The following is a 22371-nucleotide window of genomic DNA, read 5'->3' as shown; positions in this document are numbered from 1 at the left end:
TTTCTTTTCACATGGAAAGGGAAATTGCCCCTCGGGCCGAGGGGGGATTACACTTGTATTTATGCAAGTACTACCTTAAAAATACGCGTTTGATGTGCAAACTTACCCAAATTTGCTGCCAATTTTTATAAGTGTTAGTAGAAATAAAAGTCCCTATGTGCGAGTTGAGTGTTCAGGAAAAATTCCAAGTTTATTTTCGAAAACATTGATCATGTCACCAGTGGCGCTAACTGCATAAATTTTCAGGAACTAACTTTGACAAGTTACTGTAAATACTTCGGCGGCGCTCAATTATTTATATTTTCACTTTCAATCGGTTTCACGTGCTAGTGAGTTTGGTGGCCTGATAACTGACATATGAACGATCACAAAGGGATATCGCTGAAATAAACTGTAAGTTTATGGAAGAGTTATTTCAATTTATAGTTAAGTAAACATAACCTGCGAACATTGAAATTAGTATATTTACCTTACTTTTCATACTAGGTATGTATTAATGAACTTTAAATCAATCAAATTTATTATCGATGTCACATAATCTTCTCAAATAGATATAGATTTGTTTCTTTTATTATGTTTAATTTATTATTGTTACACATAGTTAAAAAATAATATAATACAGTTAGTACTTAATAATGGCCATTTCCTAAATTCTAATTAGAAAACTTATTTGTCAGTAATTATACTACCACTGATAAACTGTAATGTTATCAGGGAATCTATGAAAATTAAACCACTTTGCTATACTTAATTAGGAAATGCATGATTATATTTTGATACCAATATTATGCCACAGTAAATACAGGGAGATTGATTTTAGGTGTAAAAGGTAAACATATACCTTATTTGTCAGAAAAACACATTAAAGTGATAATTCTGAAATAAATTACATTATACATACAATTAATTTTTTTACTCAAATTTGACAGGCCTCAAACTTTAGACAGAACAGTCTGCAGGAATAGATAATAAACTATAATTAATTATAGTAATCTGAATTTTGAAAATGCTTTTTCTTACTATATTATTATTACGGTTTTTATTATTACAGAATCTGTTAATTTATAGATGGGAGTTTTCCATACATTAATTAAAAGCAAATGCAAACCAATGTACTAATATAATCAATCATCTGTAGATAGTGTTATGGTAATAATTAAGCTTTTTATGGAAGTGTGTGTGGATCATCTGCATTATTGTTAGACTGCTGAGGTTTCTATAGGCGCACAGATTTCTGCTCATTTATAGGGTTATATTATAGGGTTATAATTTGCCCATGTTTTTGTGTGTTTGAAAGGGTCTGATAAAAAAGTTCCAATGATAATGAAATATCTATATAGCACACAATTTTTTTTTATGAAATAGACCATCCAGGTTTGAATGTACTCTTAAACAATTTATGCTTTAGTTTTGTCATTAGCATTGTATGTATCCCATATTTTGCTTAGTTTTTGAATTGTATTTACTGTATTTTTTATAGGCTGACCATTTTGATCAATTAAGTAAATTGCTTGAGGCTTCATCAATTACTAAATATAAGAGCCATTCTCAATGATGATATTTTTATAGATTTATTTATTAATTGGAAGTCAATTATTTTATATTTGTTTTAATACATTAAAATGTTTAAGTATATAACGAATAATTGTCAGCAATGGATATTTATTGCTCTTATGTCTAATACCATGTTTGATAGAAATTTTATTTTTAACATCCATGGTAATAATATTACATTTATTTTATAATAATGAAGATATAAGCCATCTCTATAAGTCATTATTTGCCATTAGTCAAATACATTTCAAGTACTGTTCCATTGCATGCTTATTGCGCAATTATATTCTTCATTTGTCATCATCATTACCACTTCAGTCATAAAAAATCTAATGTTGGATACAGGCCTGCATTATAATGGAGCTGTTAGTATGCAAGTTGCATCCAGCATATTCACAGCCTTAGAAGTTTGTCTGTTAACCTTGTGGGTGGACATCCTACTTTGTGCTTGCCTGTCTGTAATCTCTTCTCAAGAATCCCCTACTGGTGTTCTGTTCTGTTTGCTTTATGGATAGCCTCCTGCCGCTTCAATTTGCCAATTCGCTGAGCAATGCCAATTACTTTTGTGAGTCTGGAGATCTCTTCATAATTCCATTTATTATTTATGATAAATGCATTATTTTTAACACAATGTTGACCAGTGTGGAGTTAACTCGTGTTTTTAAGGCCGAATGTTGCTGACTGGCCATGAGTAAACATGTGTTGGGTTTTATTTTGCATCACTGTTATCTATTGGTGACTGTGCAGTGCAATTATTGGTCAGAATAATACACGCTGTTTCTCTCACTTATAAAATTGTCAAATTTTTTATTGCAAAAAATGTATAATAATTAAATAAATATTAGTAATATAATGAAGGAATGTAATGAAGAATCTTTCAATGAATAATACACAGATGCTTTATTTAATTCGTCCGAGCAATTTGAATCAAATTGCGGTAACTGTGAAAATGAGACTGCATTAGAAGAAAGCGACTTAGTTATTAGGCCACCAATATATCAAAAAGAAATATAGCATCAGATAGTAACAATTTGAAAGAAGAGTGGAAAGAACTTGATCTTAAACCAAACTTACAGAATTCTTTAAATATTCCTAATGCAACTATTAGAATGGTGACACTCCGACTCTCAGTAGATATAAACTTTATTTTTTGATAGTCGAGTCTTTGATTTAGTTGTTATGTAGACCAATTTGTACCATTCTCAAATGAAAAATTTACATAAAATTTATGCAAAAATAGTACTCGACTGGTGTCATGGGATAAATTTTCCAGTCAACAATGTCTTAATAAACTGTTTACCATGTAGAAATCATACCAGTGATGTCACAGCTTAACACCTAAGTTTTTATAGCTGATGGAAGTATAAAAATAAATGGATAGTTATGTAATATCTTATTGGAGAGTGTAAGTTGTTTTAAGAAAGGTCGAAGTGTAGATCCATGTAAATAATAAATAAAAAAACATGTAATATATAAACTTTAATGTTTCATATTGCATAAATTTATAACTAATCTTACACTTAAGTCCTAAGTGACTAAATTTAATTAAATTACATCTTCTGTGTAAAGATAATTATGTGATAAATTTAATTAAATCACATGATAATTAAGTATGTCTTTTTTACAACTGTATCGTCTTAATTAAAATTGCATCAGCTTAAAATGTACAATGTCATCTTGAATTCGTCTTCTACCGTGGCCTCTTGAACTCACCGGATTCTTCTGAAGAACCTGCAAATGTTATACTGCTTACTTAATTCAACATATAATTTTTTTTATAAAAAAATTATTTTACATACTAGCTCATTACAATTTCTCTGGAATTATAAGGATTAGATTAGATATTTTAAATTTTGTATACCTCTCTTATATACCTTTGTCCCAGTAATGTTGAGTAGAATTTATTAAATTCCATCTGCGAGAGGTTTGAGTGGACAATAATTTTGATGTTCTTGAATTATATAGGTTTAAAACTTGGTCAAAATATTTTTTGGCATGTCTCAAATTAATGTGACAAATTATCTAATATGGATTTTATGAAATAACACCTACAAAAAGGAATGCAGTGGTGTACATTCCTTTTCACAATGCGAGCTATATATAGGTTATATATAGGTTCATGGCAAGCTATGTTGGCCTTTCCGTTTTTGACAGCTTTGTCGAATTTTTATTTAGTTTTAATTTAGTAGTGATTTGGATTCTATATATATAGTGATCAAAAGGTAAAGTGAATTTGTTTATAAAATGTAAATTCTTTATTTATTCTCCCAAAATCAATTTCGTCTCCTTCAAAGTAGTGGTCGAAAAAGTCGGAATGGTCTTTTCTGGTAGAGTCTTGACTGAAGACCTCTTTCAATTTAGTTTTTATCTCCTTAATCGTGTCAAATCAGCGTCCCCGCAATTGGCCTTTTGAGTTTGCTGAATAGCCAGAACTCGCACGTAGCCAAATCAGGCGAATACGGTAGTTGTGGAACGATAAGAGTCGAGTTTTTGACGCTATTTTTTTAATTGTGTTATTTTGGTACCAATCGAGACTTGACGCGTTTAAGATACAAAACATCTTCAAGATGGTTTTAGAATGCCAAATGATATTCCAACTGTTGACTAAATGAAAAAAAAATACCTGCCTTTCTAATGCTCGGAAGTTTTGACAATTTCACTTTCATTTTTGATCACATTAAATAGGGGACTGTTAGTATATTGGTTGTACCCTGTTCTGCTTCGCAAAGCGATTCCGACTATCTCTCTCTGTGTGGGTGTATACTGAGAGAGAGAGAGAGAAAGAAAGAACTGGAATCACTTTGCAAAACAGCCGGCGACAGGTATTAAGAGTGGGTAGTGGGTAGTACCGTGAGTCCGGTGGCAGAAGCGGCCGCGCCAGCCGGGCTCGCAGACGCAGGCGCCGGCGCGGCAGTGTCCGTGGCGACAGGGCCGCGCGCACTCCCCGCCGCGCCGCCCCACCTCGCAGTGGTTGCCGCCCAGCCCCGCGGGGCAGCGGCACTTGTTCACGCCCTTGCACCGACCTCCGTTCAGGCACGGGATCACGCACTTTGCTGCATCAAAAATTCATTTCATCATCATTACACTCGTTTCAGCCATAGCACTTTACTTATACTAACGTAAAAGCAGGATATTTTGGGCAATGGGGAGCGAAATCATTTTATTGCCTTATAGCAATATGTAGTAAGGAAGAGGAAGTGGTCGCAACGAAACGTAATTGTAAAAACTGGACATTATTATGTCTTTGTTAAAATACTATAAGAGACTTAGTGAACATATCCAAACCCGTGACCAAAAAAAAAATCGGAAATATTAAACGTAAATGTAAAACTAAAGGCACGGATGCTTAGTTCCGTGGAATATGTCCTAATATTAATAAAAAAATGTCTTACAAGGAAATCATGTCATATAAACAAGGTGCCCTATAACACCGCGATGTAATTCCGTAGCCGCGCCATCTATTGTAAAATCTAAGTAACTTATATCAAACAAATTTACTCTATAGATTTCCAATAGTTATATCGGTTATTCAGTGTCTTTCAACGACCAAAAAATAATAAAAACAAAATGTATACATCGAAACTCTATTGAAAATATAAAGACATTTACTCGACTGTTCACGTTACAATTTCAATCATCATCCTTAATATGTTCAGGAAACTTTGCAGCTTTAAGTTGAAGGATGCGGTGGAGGTTCTATTTTCAAAAACATTGGTCTACTCGGACATCCTTCTCGTGTATGCAATTAGTCACTATATATAATCCTAAAGTGAATAATTATTAAAGTAAAAAAAAGATGAGGGTACTTACAAAACTCGCATCGCAGACCGTAGTAACCCTTTGGGCATTCGCATGTATCTTTCTGTATACACTTGCCCCCGTTCAAACACTTCTGCGAGCATATACCTGTAAAGGATTACGTATGATCAAATCATCTGTATCATCAATTATATATATCTAATCAAAATACGAAGTTTCTGAACGCAACAAACTGTTTTAACCTGTCAACTGTCTAAAGACATCTGTCCGAATTCCCCGGGTGCGTACGGGTTAGATCTGCCCGAAAGTAAAGTAGGCTATATTATTTCAAATACCTTAAAATACAATTTCAAATCGCTTGTTCTGAATGTAATACAGACCACAGAATTATCTTCTAATATATAAAATTCTCGTGTCACGGTGTTCGAACTTGAACTCCTCCGAAACGGCTTGACCGATTTTTACCAAATTTTACATGCGTATTCAGTATGTCTGAGAATCGGCTACTATCTATTTTCCATACCCCTAAGTGATAAGGGTGGTCCACCCCTAAATTTTATTTTTAATTTTTTAGACAATTTTTTTGGTTTTTATTTTATTATGATACAGCATACAAAAATACATACAAACCTAAATTTTCACCCCTCTACGATCAACCCTTATACATTTGTTAATTAGAAACTTTAATTTTTTTTGCAAAACGTTTGCGGGATCAGCTAGTATTCAATAATATTTCATATATGATTTTAAAAATTTCATTCCCGACACTGATAGGCGCCATGTTACGGGAGACGAAGGGTTAGTCCAATAGAGAAAACGATTCGCATGTTGTAGATAAACATGTTTTTTTTTTAAATTTGATATATGAAAGTTATTTGTTTAATAAATATGATATTAAAATGCAGGAGCGAACATGTTGCGGAGAACGCCCTTATTCCATCAAGTTCGACGGGCTCATGAAGCGGCTTGGAAGAAAAACCCGCAAGTGAGTATATACTCCCGTTTAAAAAAAAGCAAAAAAAATGAAATTAGATTATTTTAAAACTCGAATACATGGACTATGGCTATGTATTTTAAAACTTACAGAAGAAAGTAATTATTATTATAAATTTTAATTTATTACTTTTAAGTAACATATAAAGTTTAAAAAAAATCCGTTAAATGCAGGAACCGCTATGTACAAAATAATTTACAGACACATTCAAACATGACGCGGTTTTAAAGCGAAAACACGCTTTCGACTATCTGCACAATTCGACAACAACAACACAGCTTAGAAAGCAATTGCGCAGCCAATAACAAACAAGTCGACCTCAACGAAGACACTGCCGTCCTGCGACAACACAGTGTTGAAGTACGCAAACAATCAGTCAACGGTTAAGGACACAATAGTGGTGATTTCTCGATTTTTTTATTCAAAATGTGCGATCGTGGATAAAAGACAATGTACTTGCTTCTGAGCAAAACTTGGAAGTTGCCATTACATCGCGTGCCGACGACAAGTGATCTGAATTAACACTGCTGGCGCCGAGCGAATAAGTTTCTATGAAGAAAAGGGCCAATATTTAGCCACTTCCGCACATGCAGTGTTAGTCGTGCAATAAAGTGCGCCGCCCGCCCGCCATTCTCATTGTTTGCCGCATACGCATTTATCAGCGGGGTGGCGGGCGGTGCACTTTGTTGCACGACTACTACTGCATGTGCGGAAGTGGCTAAATATTGGTCCTTTTCTTGCTTAGGATGGACTTCCGCTAGGTAACGCCTTGATTCCATTAAAAATTTCTATATATCCTGCGGACGTCAAAGTGTTAAGAACGTATACGTATACGGAGAGACAACCCCCAATATTCCAAGATAATAAGGTTGCTGGAGTTTCTTTCATAGGTGAGGGCGTAATTGGCAAGTTGTATATATATCTATCCTTCCGCTCATGTAACTCATGAGAGATATTTACAGATTTGTGTGAAAAAAGAAGGCGTGATTGAAACGACGCACAAGATATATATTAGAACAGATAAATCTTCGAATAATTTAGAAACTGTTAATTAATGTTATTAATGTGTATTTATTTTTATGCACACGCTATAACTTTTTACCTCTGTCTTCGCCATTTTTTACTTGTCAGTACTTTTTACGTCACTGTCGGTTTTATGGTAAATGAATATGTTTTGTACATAAAAGCAAGGGAAAGCAATCGATGCATCAGAGAATATACAAATTAGTTTGGACTTCGATAGTGGTGAACTAATAACTGAAGAGTGAAATCATAATATTCATCACCATCATTGCAGCCCGATATAACCCACATTTTAAGACTACGGCCTCCCCCAAAGGTCGCCACGAAGACCAGTCTTGCGCTGTCAGTCCAGTGTCTGTTGCTGGCTCTGAGAGATGGTCGTTTATGATGCTCATCTATGCATACGAGGGCCAAACTGAAACTTTTTAGAACTGGCAACTTAAAAGCATTATATTAAAAAAATAAGTTTAAATTTTGAAAATAGAACTCTTTACCAATAATATTGAGTATACATTTCATTCTTTTGTCATTTGTTTTACGATTTGGCGGCAAATTGAAAATTGTCTGTGCACGTCAGAATGAATTTAAGCCGAGAAAATTTTCGTGCAATGATTTTTTATGACTTTCGATGTCATATAAGTCAACAAGAAAGTTATGATAGACTTCGATTGGCTTTTCACGATGAAGCCCCATCTCGTGCCACAGTTTACAACTGGTTTAATGAATTCAAACGTGGTCGAACTAATCTCACCGATGATTTGCGTGAGGGACAGCCTTCTACAGCGACGACTGAAGACAATATCAGTGTTGTGCGGCGTATGATAGAGACTGACAAAAGAGTGACCTATCAGCAGATTCGGACAAGTCTAGGCATAGGTATGAGTCAAGTGCACAAAATCCTCCATGAACATTTAGCGGTCAGGAAGCTTTGTGCCCGCTGGATACCGCATAATTTGACCGAGGCTCAAAAACTCCGCCGTGTTGATTGGTGCCGAGAAATGATCCAAAAATTTAACGGAGGTGACTCAAATGCTGTGTTCGACATACTAACGGGTGACGAAAGCTGGATTTACTGTTATGATCCGGAAACCAAAAGACAGTCTGCTCAGTGGGTGTTTCCTTCCGAAGAGTTGCCAACTAAAGTGAAGAGAGGTCGAAGTGTTGGAAAAAAGATGGTGGCCTCGTTCTTCGGAAAGACAGGTCATTACGCGACAGTTGTCTTAGAGGATCAGAAAACGGTTAATGCAGAGTGGTACACTAACAACTGTTTGCCACTTGTCTTGGAAAAAGTTCGAGAGAAACGACCTCGCAGCAGGATCCTCCTTCATCACGACAATGCCTCGTCGCACACCGCCAGGCAAACGATCGACTATTTGGCGACCTCAGACGTGGAATTACTGGGTCACCCGCCGTATAGCCCCGACCTCGCACCCTGCGATTTTTATTTATTCCCGAAAATAAAAGAAAAACTTCGAGGAAAACATTTTATGGACGCCGAAGAAGCAGTGGCTGCGTTTCAAAACGCCGTCGAAGAGACCCCTAAGGCCGAGTGGGCAAGGTGCTTTTCTCAATGGTTCCATCGAATGCAGCGATGTATTGATGTAAATGGACGCTATTTTGAAAAGTTATAATAAAACTAATAACTTGCTAGAATGCTTAGTTTTTGATTTTCTAAGAACTTTCAGTTTGACCCTCGTATACCGACTTCCATACCTTGATTCATGAGCGACATAATAACCTTTCGGTCCCAACAGCTGTCGGCTGCACGAGCAAGTCACTGTGACTGCCACTTTAGACGAACAATACTTCGAGCGAATTCGGTGACTTCTGCGGATCTCCTTGTTTGATAATTTGAACCTTTTTATCATCATCATAACCATGTCCATCCTGCGAATTTCCAAAACCTTGACTATGTCGTCGGTCCTCCTAGTGGGATATCTATCCAAGTCGTCCATATACCAGCTCGTGGTGGCCACTCCTGAACCTTACGCTCCAAAAGACTGTCGGTAACTAAAAGATAGATATTGTAATAATTCCTTATTTTAAGAATAAATCTGAGTTAAATTTTGTCATATGGTGATCATATCGTGAAATGAATGTGTTAACAGCTGGACAAGATAATCAGGGTGGACCACGCGGGGGAACTTGGCGCGGATAGAATCTACGCGGGTCAGATGGCGGTGCTCGGCAACACGGCGGAAGGACCGCTCATCCAGCACATGTGGGACCAGGAGAAGAAGCACCGGGAGAAGTTCGAACAGCTCATCTGCAAGTACCGCGTGCGCCCAACTGTCATGACGCCGCTGTGGAACGTCGCGGGCTTCGCCCTTGGAGCTGGTATTCTAATTGAATATGTTAAACCTATTTTATCTTAAAACCGAAGATAGATACATTTTCTCCTTATGATACATGTTATAGCTGGAGGTAGATTTAAAAAAAATCTTGTTCAAGTTTTGATTATTCATGTTATGTATAAGGTTCAAGATTTAATAACCTTGTATCATGTCAAACTTTAGCACGGTGATCAAAAATTTAGGTGGGATGGTAAAAAAAACGGTGGTTAAAAGAAAAACAATTGTCTATGTCAGAACTCTGTGGTTTCGTCTGTCGTCGACAGATGGCGCTAGTAGTTTGTTAACGTGTAAAAGAGGCACCGCGCGGTACAATCGACAAGCGAGGGCGATTAAAAGTATCATCAGTATTCTATCTTAAATTGCCGAGAGGTCCTAGCTGCCATCCAAACCAAACTCGTGTAGGTTTGCTTCCTTCGTGCGATCTACCCGTTCACGGATCCCTCCGATCTATGAACTAGTTTAGTATGAATAGATCGATTGCGTTTGCTAATTGTTACCATAGAGTATCAGCAAAGTGTTCATCAGATGAAATTTTATTTATTTTTAACGGAAGGTCCACATTACAGTCCCGTAATATAGTCGTGGAAATTTCTGTGATAAGTTCGACTGAAAGCGTAGATTTAGGCTGATACAAGCGGTCCTATTAGTAATTTACGTGGAAAGTCTATGTCCAGCCGTGGACATTTTACGGCTGAAATGATGAAATTGAAAGGGTCAATATATCGATATTGAACTAGATATATCAATGAATAATATCGGTTTGACAAGCGAAAATTAAATTATCATTTTAGGTATACATTTATATTTCATATGTATATAGTTTTTTTAGATGTTTTCTGTCATTTTTATATCACACTAGTTATGTCCGCGACTTCGATTGGAATTTAACAAAAAAAAATTAGTTATTTTTTTTCGTTGAAGAATTTTTCAAAAAAAAAGTTATTTAAGTGGTAACTTAAATTTTTTTTGAAAAATTTAAATTTTTTTTCGAAAAAATAAGGAGTACTTTATTACATTAGCCATTACCATTTCAGAGTTTAGTCGGAATAAACAGACGGACAGGTAGACAAAAACAAAAAATCATATAATTTTGGTATATGTACTGTATATATACATATATATATATATATATATATATATATATATATATATATATAAGGATGTACATAAAAGCAGTTATTTCAATATTCCAAACAGATACCCTAGTTTAATTTATTTGTATAGATTTACACACCCATCTACTTTATCTCTGCATCACTCTAGGTATATTGTTTATTACACAAGGTGTAAAGTATAAATGAAATAGGTAAATTAGTTATAATGAAAGAAGATAGATTTAGTTTTGGTTGACCTTAAAATTAATATAGGAGTCCCAACTATGGGAACCCATAACTATGTACTGCAGTACAGCTTAACCCATACTGCAGCAATGATTTTCAGTAATGGACACAATTAAGTTATTTATAGTTGGTTTCTATTGCATAAGTTAAAAATATGTTTAATACAGGGACAGCTCTCCTTGGGAAGGAAGCAGCGATGGCCTGCACAGTTGCAGTAGAAACCGTCATAGTTGACCATTATAACGACCAACTGCGAACCCTGATGGAGGACCCTAACGTGGACAAGGATATCCTGGAGACAATCACAAAGTTCCGCGACGAAGAACAAGAGCACCACGACACGGGGATAGACCACGGCGCAGAACAAGCACCCTTCTACAAAGCTCTTACCGAAGTCATTAAAGCCGGCTGCAAAGCTGCCATTGCTATATCGAAGACTGTATAGCGGAGCTTAACCTAGATACATCATCATCACCAGATTCATAAGCCTCCACAATGACCGACCAGAGCATCCAGCAGCTTCGCGTCCTTTCCTGCGACCTTTACTGTACAGGTCCAGTTAGTAAGGGGTCAGGGAAGTCCAATGCAGTGAACCGGTCGTGGTGAGAGTCGCTCTAAAATTCCATCATCCTCAATACATCACCGTAGTCTTCATATATGATTCATAATAAATAAGTGGGACCTGTGGTCACCACTCAAAACCTTGTAGACATTAAAAAAGATGAAGTACTTAAATTTTTCATATAGACCACAATCGTCTGTAAAAACGTTTTCGTGTTCTATTTTTAAAAATTGAATTGAACAAATGAACGGACTTGCTGCGTATTTTGTAAGTTTTTTTTTGTTACTTCCTGACATTTTAAACAATTTGAAATTAATAAAATCATTTGTATGCCTTTATTAACACTGCAAATCACGTAAACTGAGCAGTGGTTAGTATAAATTCCATCACCTAGAATATGAAATAGATACCTAAAATAATGTAAATGTAAATATTTTTTTATGTTACAATTTGCAGATGGTTAACATTTAACACATGAATATTTACTAACGTAACACTGTTATTCGATTGATAAGTATAAATAGAAAAATAAATTTATGAGTATTTGAAAGATGTGTTTTATTTTAATTCAATGTTAGACGATATTTTGGGAATGTGAATGTAAATAAATTTCAGCGGTTATGTTGTTCACCCACAAGGTGAACAGAAAATATTGTTAGGATCGTTAGAAGATGCTGCCTCTAATCTTATTAGAAATCTATGGACGAAAAAACCCGTAGTGGATATCCCACGGCTAAAATTATGATTTCTTTTCAAAAGAAATTAAAAGAAAAGTTGAAAAAAAATGCAAAGCAATCGTCAGATGACAAAGAAATCTATAGAGCTATGTCCAGTTGTGATGATGATAAATGGCTTCGTACCTCCCTCGCAGTGACGGCCCTGGTATCCTGGCGGACAGGAGCAGAGGCCCGGGGCGGTGCAATTGCCGCCGTTCATGCACTGCGGGTAGCACAGCGCCGTACGACAGTGCTGCCCCATGTAACCCTCCGGACACTGGCAGATCTTCTCGTGGTTGCACCAACCCTGGTTGGCGCACTTTTTGTCGCACTCCGGGTCCGGCCCTGTATCACATTCGGCCATATTATACAGGATGAGGTGAATTCATATGCTGTCAATATATGGTACACCATACATATTTTAAAAAAAATAGTTATAAGTCATCCTGTATACAAAACGTGACTTATCTGGGAAGACAGTATGTTACAAACAAAAGTAAGTCAACTATAAGAAAGAATGAAATAAAACTAATAGTAACGGAATATGTCGCGGTTTGTTTTTCTTTTCTTCGCGACATTGAGCAGCACTACTATATCTCATGATGCGTATAGATCAAGTCAAACACAAATATTAACAAGTTTGAAGGTACCTCGGATGCACATATAGACTATGAAATACGTATGACATATGAACGTTCAACAATTTAGTTCTACCCGAGACTAAGGGAGCTGCATAGAAGCTTCGGACAAAACAACAAACCGCATGATTTTGCGCTAAAATTAATTCAAACAATGATATTCGAGTATACATAACAAGTAATTATAGAAAAGATTATAAATCTGTGTTAATAAATGTAGTATGATGGAAATAGTGTACCTTCGAATCAGTAGACGTCATAGTATGGTAAAAACAAAAACATGATTCTTTTGTATTAATGTATTATTTTTATTTACACTGCTTAGACTAATCCTCGTTTTTAGTAACTAAGTTTAAAGGCTCCCTCGAGCTGGGATCCATAGATGATTTTTTCATCGGATTGAAAGGATAATTTAGACGGCAAGGGCAACACGGCTTGAGCTTGTCACTCAATAAGACTTATTGGCGCCCGAGTGGGACTACCCTCTATTTGGTCGGTATATGTATATATATAGGTACTTTGAGAAAATATGTAAATATACTTTTGGAAAATAAAAATGGCGCGCAATGGCATAAGATATTTCGAGAGTGATTATATTTAAAAGAATTGCACAATTGTTCTTCGTCCGTTAATCCACGCATTCTTTGTTTGCATGGGCATAAACATTATTATATTTTACGTCGAAATAAATGTCGTAACAGGTCTAATTAAGGGAACCTTCGAAATTAGTTACTGAAAAGGTTTAAGCTAAGCGCCTTAAGCACTACATCATCTCGAACTCCGTGAAGTTGTAGAAGCCAATGGGCTAGCAGCATTGATTTATAGTAAAGAAAAAAAATAAGAAAATGACATATGTATTGTTAATAAAAAGCGGGCGTATACCAACCTAAAAACGCAAATTCTGTGAGCAGAGGCACCGTGAATTCAGCCAATCAGCGTACTCGGTGAAAAGGCATCCGGAAAATAACGGTTTGGTTAATGCTTTATTAGTATATTGGAAACATACGGCATTTGACATTTACCTACGATTAAATTTTTAATAATATATAAACAAAAAGCTTTTTATTCAGTTTAAAATTATTATTATTTATGTATAAAATACAAATTTATTTGAATCACAATTAACAATGGGTGCTAAATTTAAAAAAAAACGACAAAGCATTAACACAACGCGTGTCGGTCAAAACAACGTTCTCATTTCTTTGAAACGATTTTGTCGTAACATTTATTGTTATGTCTTCGCTATAAGTTATTATGGCGAATAGTGTGAAATATTTATTCATTATGAGAATAAACAATGGGCTCGTAAAATGTCAATTGACGTATTGTTCCCCCACACACGGCGACGGGATCGAACGATGGATGTAACTGGCAGCCATGCTGCTTTGGTAGTTTAATAAAAATATTATTAGTAGCGCATCGTGGTTGTTAATCCTATATCTGCTATTTGTACTCATTTGGATATTTAGGTCATAATTACTATATTCGCTGAAAAGGGTTTATTGACAGCTAAATTTCAGTCTACATCTATCATTTGCACGGTGCGGGCGTATTCTCGTGTTTCATGTAGATATTTCCTATTTTACTCTACTAATTTTTAACGTGTAATTTGAAGCGTTCCTCTTTTGAATTCTGTAATTAGTAACGTCGTGTATAACTCACTAATAAGTAAAATTATATATAAATTTTTTGTTTCAATGATCACATTACCATTATGAATAAAATTCCATTGACATAATTTGGAATCGGATAAAGGCGTTCTAGAAAGTAATAATTTAAACCTTTGTATCATCATCACCATCATCATATCAGCCGCCAGACGCCCACTGCAAGGTAATGTCCTCTGTCAAAGATCGCCAGGATGAGTGGTCTTAGGCTGCCCTCAGTCAGCGACTTAGACTGTGTGGTCCACTCAGTTGGTGTTCACTTAGTGGTTTGCCTAACCACGAAGCGTCTACCGGCGTATAAAACTTTATAATTGAACAAAATTAAATAATTACTGAACTTAAGTTTCATACAAATTTTCAAAAATAACAAGTGTGAAGTGAAAAAGTTGTAACGTACATAGAACTAAACGCCAATACAATTAATTAATATTAATGTAAACATTATCGAAAAAGATAATGAAAAATTTAATAACGCATGATTATATATGTTCTAGGAACTACACATGATGTTATTGGGTTTTACTGAGTAAGATAGGTGTACATATATTAGGAGTTGTGAACCTAATAAATAAAAAAATTGTGTGCACACACGTTAACATAATCTGTTCTAAATTTAAATTATTTTTTTTAAAAAAATTATGTAACAGTCAAGTAGACGCACCGTTATATTTCTTCCCAATTATTCACGCCTACTTTAAAGTCAACAGATCTATCTCTGTAACCTACTTATAAAAATCTAAATAAATACGTATTAACTCTGTCCAGCGAATGTATTACAGTTTAAAAAAATCCTGTATATATAGTCACAAGTTAGACGTTAGTGTGAAGTAACAATTGCAAATAGCAAATATTGATTTAACAACAACGATAAGCGACATTGGCAGCTGTAAATAGATGAAATGCATTGTTTTAGTGCTGAAGTTTGAGTCATGTTCGCACAACCGATGTTTATAGCATTAGAAGTTCAATTAATAAGCCATAAGGGGTATTTTGTAAAAAAATTTTAATCGCGACTCAAAAGGATATAGAATATATTGTTACGGGATAAACAGCAAAGATTCAAAGCGATTACACTAATTTTTCTGTTATTTTATACACTAATATATTATTAAAAAAGTGTTTGTATTAATTTAAAAAAGTAAGGTTATAACATTTTGACATTCAAATTGAGTGTTGCCATAAAAAAATAACAGAAACACAAGTGTTGTAGTGTTAAAAATGCGTGGGCGATACAATACCTGTCCTTTCTAAATACACACCTCTCTGTGCGCATTCCTTTTTTAGGTTTAACCTTAAAGGGGTGCCTTTTAGAGGGATGTTGCGGCCGTTTTTCAAAACGAGCCCGATCTCAAACGTCGCCACGCCACTGTTGTTCCCCAAGCATATCAAGAATATACTGAACTCTGCAAACAACATTCTCTACTATACTAAATACTATAATTTTTACATAAAAAAATAATTGCGAATTTACATTCATAGAATCAAAATATACTTTGTTTTGAATGGGTTATTTATTAACAGGCACTTTCGAATCGTCAATCAACTTAAAATATCAGCATTTTTATCCCTACAGGAAGCTACCACCGGCTTAAAAGGCAGTCCTGAGAAGAGCCGGCGAGAAACTCAACAGTTGCTCACTACAAATGTAGTTTTATAATAATAAAGTTTTATTTCAATCCATACAAATGACTTAAAATTATTAATTTTAAATAATAGTTTTGATAATTTTGTACTAAGTTTATATGGACTCTCTCAGGGTAAAGTATTCTCCAAAGCTTTCCATTTTTCTATATCTTTGGCAACTTGGAGCCACCCGTGATCTGCCGTAGCCACGATCTTGTCAGCTCATCTGACATAAGGTATGCCTCTGGCTCTGGTACCCCGTGGTTTATAAAGAGTGCTTGACAATAATTAGATTCCTGAGTGAGCATCGACAATGTTTAATTCCACCCATCATCATCCATGTGAGCTGATAGACGTCCACTTCAAGGCTTATGTCGCATTCAAAGATAGCCGCGATAAAACATGTCCAAAGTGTCTGAATATTATGTCTGGTTTATAGTACAGAGACGTGGCCTTTTACGATGGCCACCCACGCATCCAAAAACTTCCCGTGACCTTGTTTATGCCGACTGCTTATATATGTTGGCCTATACTTCGACCTATTTCGGTGACTTTAATTCTCCTGCGGATTTACTTACTTAAAACTCGAGTTCGTAGCTAGGTTATATAAGCTCGGAGCTTTGCGGCCCTATGGCAATAGCATGGCATTATGGTTGAATATCTCCTTGGCCTACATTTCTTCGTTTAAAAGTACAAAAGTTAATCGATCGAGTTTCATATTTTAATTAAAACTCATGTTATGACTTAACGGAAGATACCTCTGATAACATTTCCAAAGACATATAATACTATCACTTAACTATGTTTCGTATTCACTGAGAAAAACTACATACCTTTAGGAGCTTTAGGCACCCGACCCTGGGTTTTGATAGAAAGAACAGGTGGCCTCAAAAGTTTCGGGTCCGAGGATGTGAGCGTGTCGAAGTGGTAATGGTAGCGCTTCTTCGACCGCCACGTGAAGTTTACGTAGCCCACCTCAGACGGTATGGTGGGGAGCTTATGGGAGAAGTTCGGGTCGAGTATGTACGGCGATATGTGTCCGTTCAGTATCGCAAACACCTGCATTGAAATTCCTGTAAAAGATTTATAGTTTCTTTTTTATAAATAGAACTTGAATAGTACAATAAAGAGGTGATAAGAAGTGTGAAAAAGAAAGGTGTAAGGTATTTATTCTTCTAAAGTAATCCCTGTCCAATAAAGTACACTTTTGTCATCGCTTATTTCCTCGAAACAGTCGGAATAGTCTTTTTTCAGTATAGCTTTCAAGACCTTCTTCGAATCGGTTTTTATCTCCTCAATCGTGTCAAAATATCGTCCCCACATTGGACTTTTGAGTTTGCTGAATAGCCATAAGTCGCACGGAGTCAAATCAGGCGAGTATAGTGGCTGTGAAACGATATGAGTAAAGTTTTTGGCACCAAAAATCGCGAAGAACTAATTCATCAATTCATTTAGTGTTTTGGGTTGGGCCAAATGATGTTCCAACTTTTGACAAACAGATGCTTGGCAAATGTCATAGACAGTCCTACCAACGTAGGAATAAAAATTTACCTAAGTAAGAAAAGGACCAATATTTAGCCACTTCCGCACACAGAGTCAAGAATATGTGTTTTGCACTAATCGGTGTAACATAACTCCTGAAGATGCCCCGTGGAGGGGTGAAACACGTGTTGAGTGATTTGACGGTGGCAGTTGTGTAATTCGCATTGTTTGCCGCATACGCATTTATCAGCGGGCTGGCGGGCGGTGCACTTTGTTGCACAACTACCACTGCATGTGCGGAAGTGGCTAAATATTGGTCCTTTTCTTGCTTAGGATGGACTTCCGTATGGTAACGCTTGATTCCATTAAAAATTTACTCGCCTTCCTAATGCCCGCGAGTTTAAATAACAATTTAACACCACTTTTTGATCACAGCAGTATATAATATATTCGATTATATATAATAATCACTTCTTCACTTCTTTTTCGCAATGAGAAGAATGTTAGAACAACCCAATTTGATACAACTAGAATCAGATTGTACCCTTCTATATTAGTATTGGTCAACTTAGCCTACGAATGTTTCTAACGAATTATAAACTGACAAGATCACATAAAATTCTTTAACATAATTGTAGAGATATGTATATAAAGAAATCTTCACACTAATAATATTTTCTTGCAAGTTTATGTTTAATAAATTTAATTATTTATAGGTATGATGATTCAAAGACATTATTATATACATTAATGTCCGCAGAAGAGTTACATAAACACGATTTTTAATTTCCAGTGTCTCTCTTTAAAAAGTTTTATTATGACCTTGAGTTAAGTGGTTGCAGTATTACAATTTTAATACAGGTTCGATGCCTGTTAAAACTGTCTAATAACGTATTATTGTATATATCAGTGTATTCTTTATATATTATACCCTTTTGTAACTATTCATGTAATAATAATGAGTTTAGTATTTATATAAATACCATATGTTTGTATAACCAATTAACTTTTTCATAACATTTGGTCATTTGCTCACTAATTTTAAATTGTATCACTGCCTTAGGTTGACTGGTAGAGAATGCTTAAATGCATTAAGTTCGCCTTTACTTTAATGGAATCAGGCGTTAATTTGCAGAAGTCCATCCTAAGTAAGAAAAGGACCAATATATAGCTACCTCCGCATATGCAGTCGTAGACGTGCAACAAAGTGCACCGCCCCCAAGCCCGGTGATAAATGCGCATGCGGCAAGCAATGCGAGTTACACAACTACCACCGCTAAATCACTCAACACGTGTTTCAACTCTCCACGGGGCATCTTCAGGAGTTATGTTACACCGATTAGTGCCAAACACAGAGAGTTAAATAAATAATATAAATATAAAGAGTCTGAGTAATGTTTTTAAAAAATGCGATGTGTTATTTGTCATCGCCGCTAACATAAATTTGGTGATTAAATACAATATAACACAGTTTTGAAAAATATTAAAAAAAGTAATCTAAATTGGGTTTTAATAATAATCAAATGCCATTTCATAATCTTACAAATAAAACAAAAAAAAAATAGTGAAATGTTTAGAATTGAATGTTGGTTTGTGTTGTGGTGGCACTGACCGCTGAACATCCGGACCTGGCGTTCGTCGATCCACAGCGAGATGTCCGAGGCCTGCTTGGCGTCGAGGTCCTTGTACTCGCGGCGTCCGGCTGTCAAGCTGAGCGACATGGTGATGGCCACGCCGGCGCACAGCCGCGCGCCCGCCCACCCCCACGGCCGCCTCATCCTGCCCACCACACTGACGATTACTCCACCGTCAAAAAAAAAATACTTCTGTTCGAAGTTCAAAAAAATGTTTTTTATTTTTTATCACAGATACAGAATGTTTTTATTCATCGATATTATTTTTCACATTACACAATACTAGAAAAGTCGTAATTAAAAAAACTAAAATTGAATTGAGTTCATCTATAATAGTAATTAAAACTAATCTACAAGTTTCAAATGTGTCAAAATAAATTGAGTCGAATTTTTTGTTTATGATCAAATGTTTCCAATTCACTATTTCGAGAAAATATATGAAAAATTCTTTCTAAATGTCGTATTGTGTTTTTTTTATTTGTGTAACTCAACCGACAGCGACATGATACTATTATTTTTTTTAATTTATCTTAACGCACTAATGATTCTTAAATAATGCCTTTATTTATGGCGCTCCATTTTAACAAACATACCGATAAAATAAATTTATATAATTTAATGTCTTTTTATTTTAAAGAAAATTACTCGAAAAGGTGTGGTCAGAAACCGTATGATTCACGCTTGAAGGTGTCCGTTTACCTCGAGGGTTACATGTGTAGTGTTTCGTCTTTATTAAACCAATATGATTTATGCACTTTCTGGTAATATATACCTTTCTCTATCGCACACATGTTCCGTCACTCTCACACAAACGACACGTGTGATTGGTAATAATGTGGGGATTGTGATTAGTTTATAAATAAATTTAGTTCTAAGATTGGTCTCGATAAATAAAATTCAGTCTGTTCTGCTGTTAAATAAGATATGCACTATATAATGAGCTATGGTAGCTTAAATATATTATATGCATGTCATTTTTTGACTTTTAACATCTCAAAGATATAATTATTCCACATGCCATATGTTAGTTCTATAAAGACATTTTTTTTTGTTAAATTTCGTGTTAAATGTTTATTCCATTGTGTCTAAATAACTTCTCAGATGATTAACACCTTTTTACTTTATTAAACGTTACATCCTAAACTGTCCTCTCCTTCATGTCTGTCATCTCGATCCAAAGGTTGTCTAGTATAATTTGCCTCGAGCGATAAGACCGCCTCTTGTATTATACCATATGAATTGTTTCTTTTTTTTTCTTCTATTTATTGTCTATAGTGTAAAATAGAGTGTTAACAAATAAAAAAATAATTAAATAAACAGATAATAAATTAAGAAATCATTTTGTAATGTAATTTATTTACTGCTATTAAAAAATAAATCTGCTTCAACTTTTAGGTTAATTGAGAGAGTATAGAAGGAAAAGAAAGTGGGTAGAAAAGAATGTAGGTAATTCTTTTATTCATACTTCTATTTTAGTTTTAGAGAATAGGTCTTTAAACATAAGGCTTTCATATAAAAATGTTTACTAGATTTACATATAATCTAAATCATTTAATGACATCGCTAGTTCTATGGAGATTTGTGAAAGAGACCCCAAAACATCTAATGTTTTTGTACGCCCTCCTCAGATAAGGACGTAATCGATTTATTTTTAATTAAAGGATGTCATTAAATATCTCGATTAGATTTGTTTCTTTCGAATTGCGCTCTTTTTGCATTGTTCTCTTAGTACACTAATAATGATTTACACCAATACCTCACTTTGCGTTGTGGTTACGTTTCAGAAAAACACGACGCAAATTGAAACGCCGAAAAGTGAATTAAGATTTTCTATAGCAAACTATGTAAAAATCGAAGATAGGTTCCAGGGTTACTAAAATACTACTTTTTAGAAAAAAAAAGAAAATTAAAAAAAAATTTAAGACTCGAACCCAAAACAACGCAACCTCAAAAATCTAACGACGCACAGTGAAAATTAGTACTAATTAAGCAACGACGCAACTTCGACAAAATCGCAAAACGAAACGACGCAAAACGAGGTATTGGTGTATAATGAAAAAATATTCTTAAATAAATAAATACTGTTTAGTGTAACAGACATAGCCGCAAAAATCGCAGTAGGAAACCATGTAGCGTGCAAAAGAAATATACACTGGAGCCTTACATTCCGCCTTTGGATAACCATCGGTCACGTTGCAATCAAGGATGGATCGTATATCACAGGATTGAAATTGAAGTTTTAAGTAGAAGCATTGCTGGTGTTTCTTCTGCAACTTTTCCCAGCGCTGACACTTTCCGAAGTGGCAGTAATGATATTATCCTGGCAATAGCAACCGACCAAGTCGAGGTTCCGCCCTCGCTTTTGTGTAAGAATACTTAGTGGGTATTGTCGATGGGTGGCCTTTCGTGAGAGCTCTCGAATCTTGCCAATCCTCAGCCGATGCGAGATATAACTCAACAGTCTCCGGGTCGGAGAAAATAATAGTTAGTAGCGAACGCAAGAAGGACAGCAACGTAAAATGCTTTCGTGTTGCTGTGGTACAGCGAGAATGCTCAGGGATGCACAGCTTCCTCCCGGAATGTGTCTTGGTGCAGTATTGACGGCACCAAACGATAATCCAGGGGGTTTTAGTCGGTAGGAATCAATAATAATGTCCATCCCTTTGATGGCGAGGTATCTTGTGTTGAAGAATTCCCACCACTACTAAAGTAAAGGTTAGACACCTTCTGTGCTCTGCCGCCTTGAACACGTGGAATCAGGAAATGCTATTTGAGCAACAGTAGAGTAGTAGTAGAGCAGAGTAGAGACCGCGGACCAGAAATAGGACGACAAAAAGTGGACATACGACTTTGTTAAAGTGGTTGGAAGATGCGTGATGCAAGCCGGTTTCAATGGGTTCTACTAGGAATATATGGGAGAGTCCTATATCCAAAATGATGACAACAACTTACCATGTTATTTTGTTATATAATTGCAATCGAGTAATAAACATTATTTGCTATATTCAACGACATATTAGCCTTA

General features: G+C 35.5%; 2 protein-coding genes across 3 annotated transcripts in view; one reads left to right on the top strand and one right to left on the bottom strand.

Annotated features, from left to right (window-relative positions):
* The first annotated feature begins 27 nt into the window (after window positions 1–27).
* Coq7 (ubiquinone biosynthesis protein COQ7, mitochondrial) lies at window positions 28–12076 on the top strand. The gene is made up of 4 exons (XM_068770939.1): window positions 28–393; window positions 6219–6298; window positions 9439–9667; window positions 11192–12076. Exons 2-4 carry the CDS (start codon window positions 6227–6229, stop codon window positions 11467–11469), a joined length of 579 nt encoding a protein of 192 aa, XP_068627040.1. The 5' UTR covers window positions 28–393; window positions 6219–6226; the 3' UTR covers window positions 11470–12076.
* The window catches only part of LOC137927127 (protein shifted-like), a 33678-nt gene continuing 14363 nt past the window's right edge, over window positions 3057–22371 (bottom strand). The window contains exons 2-8 of one of the 2 annotated variants that reach the window (XM_068770937.1): window positions 19325–19491; window positions 17064–17303; window positions 15846–16010; window positions 12447–12647; window positions 5365–5460; window positions 4404–4607; window positions 3057–3285 (exon numbers count right to left, since the gene is read on the bottom strand). In XM_068770937.1, coding sequence (XP_068627038.1) covers window positions 3245–3285; window positions 4404–4607; window positions 5365–5460; window positions 12447–12647; window positions 15846–16010; window positions 17064–17303; window positions 19325–19490 — 1113 coding nt within the window. In that variant the 5' untranslated portion in view covers window position 19491 and the 3' untranslated portion in view covers window positions 3057–3244. The remainder of the gene's footprint in view (window positions 3286–4403; window positions 4608–5364; window positions 5461–12446; window positions 12648–15845; window positions 16011–17063; window positions 17304–19324; window positions 19492–22371) is intronic. The other variant, XM_068770938.1, reaches the window with a different exon arrangement.

This window comes from Battus philenor, unplaced genomic scaffold, assembly GCF_028537555.1.
Source record: "Battus philenor isolate CCGP_79_NKW_IND1 unplaced genomic scaffold, ilBatPhil1.0.hap1 SCAF_3, whole genome shotgun sequence".
Taxonomy (NCBI): Eukaryota; Metazoa; Arthropoda; class Insecta; order Lepidoptera; family Papilionidae; genus Battus; species Battus philenor.
The sequence above is the reverse complement of the archived record's forward strand: the minus strand, read 5'-3'. Positions and strand labels throughout refer to the sequence as shown.